Raw genomic sequence first — 9,629 nt, forward strand, 5'->3', positions numbered from 1 at the left:
GGAGTGGGGGAGGGCAACTGAACTACGTGTGAGTTCAGATTCGAGTGTGGCGTGTGTACGCGTGAGTGGGAGTGAGTGCGAACTTAAGCTCCTTTGGGCCTTAAGCTTCTGTGTCAGCGAGCGCATTAGTGGGTGCGCACATGCCTGAGCGCCCTCTGCACATGAGTGTGCACACACGCATGGGTGTGTTTACACGTCTGTTTGCGTAATTTACCGGGTTTGCATGTGCATCAAGACATGTATGTGTGTGCTAACGTGTGCACAAGAGCGCGAGGGTGTGCGGGCATGGGTGAGTGACTGAGCACGCAGCTTGTTCCGGGGCCTGTGCGGTTTGGGTCGCCGCTGGGCCAGCGGGTTCTCACTCACCCCCATCAGGCCCGCGGCACCCGAGACAAAGCGGCCGCGACTCGTGCTGCGCTTTCGTTTTCCGCCTGCGCTCTGCCCCGGCGGCTGCCCGCCCGCTCGCAAGCTGCTGGGCGAGTCCGAAAAATCCCGGGCGCTGCGCAGTCCTTCCCGGGGCGGGGAGAGTGGGTAGGCGGTCCCTCGCGGGAACTTACGCCGGCCGGCCGAGAGGACCGGAGTCAGCCGGCTGTGCCCGCGATGGTCACGACCGGGAGGCCACCGCACTTGCGATTTGCCACAGGGCTGTGCGCGTCGGGGAAGGCCCTGGCCCAGAGCGCGTTTCCCGCCGCGCCGCCCGGGCGGGGAAGGCGGGGTCCAGCGCGCATCGGGGCTGAACCGCGGGCGGAGGGCGCATTAACACTTGCTGGCCAGGTTGGTGGAGGCGGGGCGGATTTTGTTGGCGGCCGCGGGGCGGCGAGAGTGGGGGCTCTTTAAGCGCCCACCAACGCGGGGGCCCGAGGGGGGCAGGGACGGAGGGAGGGAACTCCGGGAGGGTCTTACGCCGACCTCGAGACGCCGCCGAGCGGAGATGAAGTGAAGGCTCTCTCGGCCGGAATCTCGCAGCCGAGCGCCGCGGGCGGCGGGGACCCACGGCTGCTCCCGGCTGGGGCGCACGGCCGTAAGCCCTGGAGGTGGTGCCTCCCCCACAAAAATACCGGCGGGGGTAGCCTCCTCACGGCCTCCGCCTGGGCTGCCCTCTGCCTCAGCTCGGCTTCTTTCCTTGTGGGAGGGCGAGAGAGAAAGAGGGAGGAGAGAGGTGGGGGAGGCGGGAGTTGGAGAGAGAGGGGCTCTGAGCCAACCGCCGGCGGATCCAGCAGCTCCTTGGGGAGGGCGGGCGGGAGCGCGGGGGCGGGCGCGCAGCGGCTCGCTCGGGAGAAGTGGCCGCCGATGACGGCAGAGGTGCAGCCAGCCCCGCGCGCGCAGCCCCCTCCCCCTCGCCCTCTTCCCCCCCCTCGTCCTCTTCCTCCTCCTCCTCCTCCTCCTCCCGGCCCGTCCGCGGCGCAGAGCAGCGGCGGCAGCGGCGGCGGCGGCAGCAGCCACCCGATGTCTTCGGCGCCCGAGAAGCAGCAGCCACCGCACGGCGGCGGCGGCGGCGGCGGCGGCGGCGGGGGAGGCGGCGCGGCCATGGACCCCGCGTCGTCCGGCCCGTCCAAGGCCAAGAAGACCAACGCCGGCATCCGGCGCCCTGAGAAGCCGCCCTACTCCTACATTGCGCTCATCGTCATGGCCATCCAGAGCTCGCCCACCAAGCGCCTGACGCTCAGCGAGATCTACCAGTTCCTGCAGAGCCGCTTTCCCTTCTTCCGCGGCTCCTACCAGGGCTGGAAGAACTCCGTGCGCCACAACCTCTCGCTCAACGAGTGCTTCATCAAGCTACCCAAGGGCCTCGGACGGCCCGGCAAGGGCCACTACTGGACCATCGACCCAGCCAGCGAGTTCATGTTCGAGGAGGGCTCCTTTCGGCGGCGGCCGCGCGGCTTCCGAAGGAAATGCCAGGCGCTCAAGCCTATGTACAGCATGATGAACGGGCTCGGCTTTAACCACCTCCCGGACACCTACGGCTTCCAGGGCTCGGCCGGCGGCCTCTCGTGCCCGCCCAACAGCCTGGCGCTGGAGGGCGGCCTTGGCATGATGAACGGCCACTTGCCGGGCAACGTGGACGGCATGGCCCTGCCCAGCCACTCGGTGCCCCACCTGCCCTCCAACGGCGGCCACTCGTACATGGGCAGCTGCGGCGGCGCGGCGGCCGGCGAGTACCCGCACCACGACAGCTCTGTGCCCGCCTCCCCGCTGCTGCCCACCGGCGCCGGCGGGGTCATGGAGCCGCACGCCGTCTATTCGGGCTCGGCGGCGGCTTGGCCGCCCTCGGCCTCCGCGGCACTCAACAGCGGCGCCTCTTACATCAAGCAGCAGCCCCTGTCCCCCTGTAACCCCGCGGCCAACCCCCTGTCCGGCAGCCTCTCCACGCATTCCCTGGAGCAGCCGTATCTGCACCAGAACAGCCACAACGCCCCAGCTGAGCTGCAAGGTGAGTGGGGAGGCCGAGGGCGTCCTGGTTCCCGGGAAGTCGAATCTGAGTGGCAGCGGGACCCAGCCAGGGGCGAGCCCCTCCACTTCTGTGGTCGGAACCCCAAGGCTGAGGGGAGGCACCAGCTCCCCAAGGTGCCTCTTTGCCCCACCTCTCCCCCCGTGAAGAGTGACTACCTTTCTTGAGCCTACTTTGGGCCAATCTGTTTCTCTTTCTGTTCCAACTCCAGCTGCCGGCTGCTCCAGGCCTGACCAGGTAGGCCGGTCCTTAGCAAGATTTCCCAGACCCCAGTGCCCTAAGTCCTTTTGTGTCCCTTAAGTCCCTTTACACTTTGGAAAGGTCCTGGGATGGACCTAAGGCTCCCAGCCCTGGCCAGATGGCCCTCCCTTCCCGGGGGTGGCCCTCACATTGCCTGGAGAGCTGCCTCTGCTTGGGGCTGGGCAGAACGGAAGAGTTAGGCCCAAAGCCGCTGGGCCAGCGCTCAGAGGCTCAGCCCCGGCCTTCAGGGGACCGGGTTTGGCAGAGCCACAGCTGAGTCCAGGGGCATTTTGTGGTGAGGGAGGCAGGGCGGTGCGTGGCCAGGCCCCAGAGGGTCAGAGCTGCAGGCTGGGCCATGGGGGCTCCATTTTTTTTAGGATCCAAGTTTTCAGGCCTCCACACCCCCAACACCCCTGATACCCCAACACCCCAAACATACAGAAGCATCTGCCAAGGGAGATGCGGCAGCCTCGCCTCCTGATTCTGCCCCAGGCTCCCCGCAGCCTGCAGGCCCAGCTCTGGTAAAAGCTGGAGTGAGCTCGCCAGGGCCCATCCAGGGTCAGCTGTCAGCAACCCCAGGAGGCAGGAGGCAGGAGGCAGGAGGCAGGCCTGGAGGCCTTAGGCAGCCTATCCGCGGCGCACTTCTCCGCTCCGGGGCCTGTTCTCTGGAGAAGCTTCTTCTCACCCCTGCTGCTGGCCTGGGCTGGCCCCGCACTGGCCTCTCCTTCCACCCGGCCGGCAGTGGGAGCCTCTGAGGTCGGCGGGGGGCGGGGGGGGGGGGGCTGCCCTGGCGGTGACGGCCGTGAGAGTTAGGGGCCCTCCACTTAGCCTCCCTCACCACTTCCCCCTGGGCCCCTGCACGGGGTCCGAGGCTGGACAGGCACGCAGCAGGCAGGCACTGCGGGGAGCGAGGCCGTGGCAAGTGTTCTGGAGTCTTTTCCTTGGGTGCGCAGCAGGAAGGCCGGGAGGAGGGCGGGTAGGCCGCCGTGCTCCGGAGCCAGGCTGGCAGGCCTTGTGCGCCCCAGGAGCGCTGCTCCTCCGCCTGAACTCTGAGCCACCGTGGCTAACTCTTCTGCTCCCCCAACCCCTCCTGTCGCCTCGCCTTGCAGGCATCCCGCGGTATCACTCGCAGTCGCCCAGCATGTGTGATCGAAAGGAGTTTGTCTTCTCTTTCAACGCCATGGCGTCCTCTTCCATGCACTCGGCCGGCGGGGGTTCCTACTATCACCAGCAGGTCACCTACCAAGACATCAAGCCTTGCGTGATGTGAGGCTGCCGCCGCCGGCCCTCCTGGTGCAGGCAGGCGGGTCACAGGGACCCTGGACCGGCACAAGAAACTGCTTTATTCTCGAGGTATAACCGTCGGCAGAAAAAAAGGGTTCCACCCCTCCGCAACAGGAGTATTTGGCAAGGAATCCCCAACGCAAAGACACAGCGCTGCGGTTGGCACCTCCTTCCTCACTCCCTCAAAATTGTTAAGAAATGGTAGTGGTGGGTCTGATCCGACTGCAGCCGTTGGTAAATAAAGGTTTTTGATCCTGTTGAACCCGGCTGAGACGGTGCTGTGCAGGGGAAGGCCTTCCGCAGCCACACAGGAATTCTGCTGAGGTCCCCCCTCCTTCCGGCCAATGGCAGAAGGGGAGGAAGATTTTTAGAAGAAAGGCAAACATGTGAGACCAATCATTATCAAATACTTTTATTTTTTGGTTGAGTATTTATCTTTTTATTTTTTATTTTTTTTGAAAGAATGTCTTGGAATACGCAAGTCTCCCTTTAGAGCTGTCTTTTCCGGGGAGCGGGAGGGGACAAGAGCTTGGATCTCCCTCCCGATCTCCCTCCCCACCTCGGAAGTCTCCTCCTTGGACCGCAGGTGGATCTTTGTGCGAACAACTTGCATTTCGGAAGCCACTGTCCGTCTTTAAACAGAAAATTGAAGGAGCCACGAAGCAAGCGGCCGTCTGGGCGTCTGCCTCCGTCCCCTTCCACGTTCCTCTTCTTCCTTCGCTTCAGCCTTTTCTGTTACGTTTTGTCTTGAATTTTATTTAGACTTTTTCAGTGAGTATTTTTCTCTCTCCCAACCTCTACTGTAAACTTTCTGGTCCGAGAACGAGCCGAACACAGCGCGACGCAGGGACTAGGACGGCCCGGTGACCGCGCGGATTCAGGATTGCGGGGACGCAGAAAGGTTAAGGCACTTTTAAAAACTATAGCAAGGCTCCTGTTTATTTATTCTATTTTCTTTCCCTAATAACCAAAACACCGCGTAGGCTCCTCCGTTTATCAGTATTAATGGTGTAACTTGTTGGCAATATTTGCCGTGTAGAATTTTTTTTAGATATCCATTGTAAATTTGAAACAAAGACCGATCTGTGTAAAAACAAATTTCCATATGTTTTATATAAATATATATATAATATGAAGGACTACCCTCCCTCCTTTTTTTTTTTTTTTTTTTTTATTTTGGCTGCTAGAGTGCAGCATTTGTGACACGGATTTGAAATTTGAAATTTCCTTCTGCACTGTAGAAAAGGACCATTTGAGGATGTTTTGCCTTTTGTGTATTTTTTCCTAAAAAAAGAACAAAAATAAAAATGTATAACATTTGTACATGGCCTTTAAAATTGTATCAACTAGAAATAAAATTGCATGAGTATTTTATTGGGATTGAGATTGCAGAATACCTTACAGACTCCCAAAGATAGAGTGGGGGAAAAAAACAGGCTTTGGATCTCTAGACTTTTAAAAATTGTGGGTGATTCTGAATACTGTTTTCTTTTTTGGCAAATCCTCCTCTTTTCACTCTTCATTCCACTTTGAAGTAAATGTTGGACAAGAGGAACTATTTTTCTTGGCTTCTGTTTTTTAAGAAGAGCCCTTTGCCCCTCTAAATGTCATTGATCGTTTTAAAGAAATAATCAAACGTTTAAAGAACACTGTAGACCTCCTTCCCCTAGGGAACACCAATTAAACCATATTTGTGCACATATATACGTATACACACATATGTACATATATGTATATGTGTCCATGTACATAATATATATATTTTTTGCCACTACAAGACCAATGAGAGTTTTACTTTGGCTTTCAGACTTTCTTGTTCTTTTGCTGTAGCTGTTAAAAATCATGAATCAACTTTAAGGGTTTTTTGTAGTTGTTGGTTTTGTCTTGTTTTGTTTCGGCTATTTGGTGGCTTGTTCTTGGTTTTCCCCCGTAGTAAATTAAGTAAAATCTAAATGAGGCAAAAGGGCCATTGGTGGGCCGGGTGACAGGTACCTTTCCTATCCTGTAACGTTTATCTCCTAAGTCACCGTTCGTCGCCTCTGGGGAAAAAATATTTTTTGACGCTTGTATCTTCCACTGACCACTCTCTTCCTATTCCAATTCCCGGCTAGGGAGGAAAACAAACACAGTAAGTCACATTGTTGGTGCGGCCCTTCCAGACCCACCGCAGTGTCTTGCGTCGTGGGGTCGTGAGTCTCTGAACCTGGTTCTTCTCAGAGTTGACATTTTGGACGTGGGGGTAATTTCTCCGGTGCTCTGTTACATCAAAATTATCAATAAACTCGCCTGGGCAATTAATGTCCCGAACTAACAGCTGTCTATAAAATCGAGATAAAGGGGACAAGAAAAGGCCAGCGACTCCATCCTTGGGGTCTCCGGGCGGGCCGAAGCGTCAGGTCAGGCTCTGCCGGGCGCACGCGCCTGGCCCTGCGCTCCGAGAGCAGGTTCGAGCAGGCGGAGAAGGCGGTCCTCCTGGGGCGGAGGTCTTCTCTGCGCCCTCCGCCTCCCACCAGAGCCCGGAAAACCAGTACTGAGAAGAGTCCCCAGGCCTCCTAGCGCGGCAACGCTGCGCTCGCGTCCAGTCAGCCTCTGCAGGCTAGAGGAGCTGGGAGCCCCTCCTCTCTCCCGCAGAGGCTGCCGCCCAGTTAGGGCAGAGGCTCCGGGGAAGAGGGGCTGATTAGGAGAAACCCAACTGCGAGCTCCCAGGTTTTCTTCTGCGGAGTCTCCAGCCCCTGCACCCACTCACTTGGCGCCCTGGCGGGCCAGAGGCCCCTGTGCGCGGTGGTTTTGCGTGGCTTTGGCGCCGCTGGACGAGGGTCCAGGGCGGTAGCAAAGCCCGGTTGCCTGTTCATCTCCTTGCCTTCGCTTCAGCGGAATCTCCCAGCACACCCATGTCGAGGTCTAGCGGGGCGGGAGGCACCCAGAGGGGCTTGTGTAGGAAAACCGGTACGGATGGCCCGGGGACGGTGACCGGCCTCGGTCTTCCGGCCTGACTTGCGGCCTGGGAATGAGAGGGAAAGTCCAGCCTTCCCGCAAGGAGATCCTGGCTCCAGGCAAGCCCGGAAGGGCCAGATAACGCAGGCGAAACTGCCTCCACAGCCGCGTCCGAGATTTCGCGCCGCCGCTGCTGCAGCGCGGAGACTGCGCTCGGCTGGGCTGTGTCCTCCTCGGAGTCCATTGCGTCCTGGGCTGGCACAGGGGTCGCGGGTGAAGCTCCCACCGCTGCGCGACGCCACAAAAGCGCGCCCAGCATGTGCAAGTCACAAGCTTAAATCGCGAACGGCTCCTGAGGCTGGTGCGAAATTATGCGCCCTGCGTGCGTAAAGGACCCCTAGGATCCGCTAGCACAGAGGCGTCCTAGGTAGAATTAATTCATAATCGCTCCGTATTATCTTAGGGGTTTTTGTCCTGGAATAACGTAGAATTAATTCACAATCTCTTCATCTATTTTAAGGATTTTGCGCTGGAACAGGCAAGTCAAGATGCCCCTTGACATGAAATCCCCTCTGTAATAAAGCCCGGAGCAGGGGTAGGAGATGCTTGGAGCAGGGTTTCTGCGTGTGGATTACACATCCGCGGACGCCGCAGTTCTCCGTGCAGGGCCGACGCCTTGGACGCACTCAGCCTCAGCGGCTTTCCCGTTGTAGCCCCGGGCAGCAGAAGCGCCTGGGCGGGACCTCCGGGCCCCTCAGCCCCAAGGAAGCGGGACTTCGCCTCCTGGAGCTCACCCCCAGGGCCCGTCCAGGCCAGCAGAGCCAGTCGCCCGGCAGGAAGGCGCCTGGGGTGTGGGCTTCTGATGGGAAGGCGCCTGGGTCACAGAGGTGTGCTCTGTCTGTTCTCTTTTCTCTTTGGGGCTGGAGGGGGTTGGTGGCCACAAGGGCCTGGCTCCAGGCCTTCCAGCCACCCGCCAGCAGGCAGCTTTCGCTCAAAGGAGCTCCAAAGGAGCTAGGGTTCCTCCTCTGCGGCCACCCCAACCTGAGCAAGACAAGTTGCCTCTGAGCCTCGGTTTCCTTATGGCTAATAGTACAGTCCTGGTGGACCCACGCGGGCCGTGGTTAAGAAGGCAGGTGCTTCTCAGGAGTAAAGGGGTGGCCTGGTTCCTTGGTACCCAGACAGGAGTGGCCGGTCAGAACTGGCTTTTCTCTCTGAGACATCTAGTGGGGCCAGTGTGGAGTGGTGGTAGTGCGTGTGTCTGCTTGTGGGGGGTGTGGGAACCATAAGAGGTGGAAAAATCCATATTTTACAAGGCGCTCTGCTCAGGGACTTCTGATCCCAGTGTGGGGACAGCTAAATTCCCATCTTCACGGACTTGCCCTCCCTTCCCAGGGATAAGGAAGATGGCTCACATAGCTGGACAGAGAATTTTCACAGTGGGTTAGGGCTTGGGATGCCAACATACACCAGCCACCAGAATCTCCCCAAACCTCACTGACCCCTCCTAGGCATCTGAGTCCTGTGGATGACCCCACGGGGAAGTGGGAGATCAGAAGCCCCCTGAACCCAGTGGCTTCACCTCTGATGGTAACTATCAGAGTCCAGCCCAGGAATCACCCTCATCAGAAATATCTGGGGTGTCTGTTTAAACAGCAGATTCGAGGGGTCCCTGACAGCTACTGATTGGAATCTCCGGAGGGGAGGCCCAGGAGTCCATGGTGTTCACAGATAAGCCGGGTGGTCCTGGAGAGCGCTAGTTTGGGTCTGTTCTCCCACGCTGGTCAAGATTGCTCTGAGCGGCCTCTGCTGCCCCCTCCTGCCCGCCTGCTGGATCAGGCCCATGTGTCTGTAGCAGCAGCGGGTTGAGAGAACTTGGAGGCCAGGCAAATAGGCACCATGGCCACATTTGCAGGCGTATCATGTGAACACTGGGCTGGGGCAGGCTTTCTTCCCACATGGGCATCCCAGTCCACCCCAGCTTGCTCCTGCCTCAGCTCTGCCCTTGTTACTCTACTTGTTTTGGAGGCAGACCCTGAGCTCAGGGAGGGTCAGTGATTGCTCCCGACATGGTGGGTAAGACGTGGAATTTGGACTCAGACGCGGTACTTTCTGACCTGGAAGCCTGTGTCCCTCGCCATTATTCCACACGGCGCTTGGACACCCATTTGCCTGCATCCACAGGACCTAGTGGAAAAAGGAAAGTTTACATGGGGTCCGTGATCTAGCCTCTGCTGGCTTCCGGCCTCCAGAGGAGAGGCGGCAATGGGCAGGACCACAGAGTCGGAGTCTCCGAACACATGCTGTCAGACCCCCTCTTGCCTTCCAGCTGAGCCAGGAGGGCGCATGCAGGTGGGGCAGGGGCTGGCCTAGCAGCCAGCGCAGCTCAGACCCTGACCTACACCCCCTCTCAGGGTTCCGACTGTGATTCACAGGTTCCACCATGGCCTGCCATGGAAGCTTCCTTTGCTTCCTGTGGTCCCCTTAGACCAGCTGAGAAAAGCTTCAGATGGAAGTGGGTGCTCAGACGAGGCCAGCTGCACAGCACTGTGCTTCCACACTGTTTATGGAAACTTCTGGGGACCAATACCTCAGAGTTCTGGGCTCTGTGTGAAGGAGGAAGGCCCTTTTCCAGCGTCTTCTGCAGCTGAACCCAGGGGCAGTGTCCTGGGCCATGTGGCCGGCAGGGTGGGGCAGCGAGGGAGGGTCGCATCCATCCATGAAA

General features: G+C 58.9%; 1 protein-coding gene across 1 annotated transcript; it reads left to right on the forward strand.

The window, feature by feature from the left end:
* Window positions 1-1,402: 1,402 nt before the first annotated feature.
* LOC105488801 (forkhead box F1) lies at window positions 1,403-5,296 on the forward strand. The gene is made up of 2 exons (XM_011753229.2): window positions 1,403-2,431; window positions 3,799-5,296. Exons 1-2 carry the CDS (start codon window positions 1,447-1,449, stop codon window positions 3,957-3,959), a joined length of 1,146 nt encoding a protein of 381 aa, XP_011751531.2. The 5' UTR covers window positions 1,403-1,446; the 3' UTR covers window positions 3,960-5,296.
* Window positions 5,297-9,629: the final 4,333 nt, after the last annotated feature.

The sequence above is a fragment of the Macaca nemestrina genome, chromosome 18 (assembly GCF_043159975.1).
Source record: "Macaca nemestrina isolate mMacNem1 chromosome 18, mMacNem.hap1, whole genome shotgun sequence".
NCBI lineage: Eukaryota > Metazoa > Chordata > Mammalia > Primates > Cercopithecidae > Macaca > Macaca nemestrina.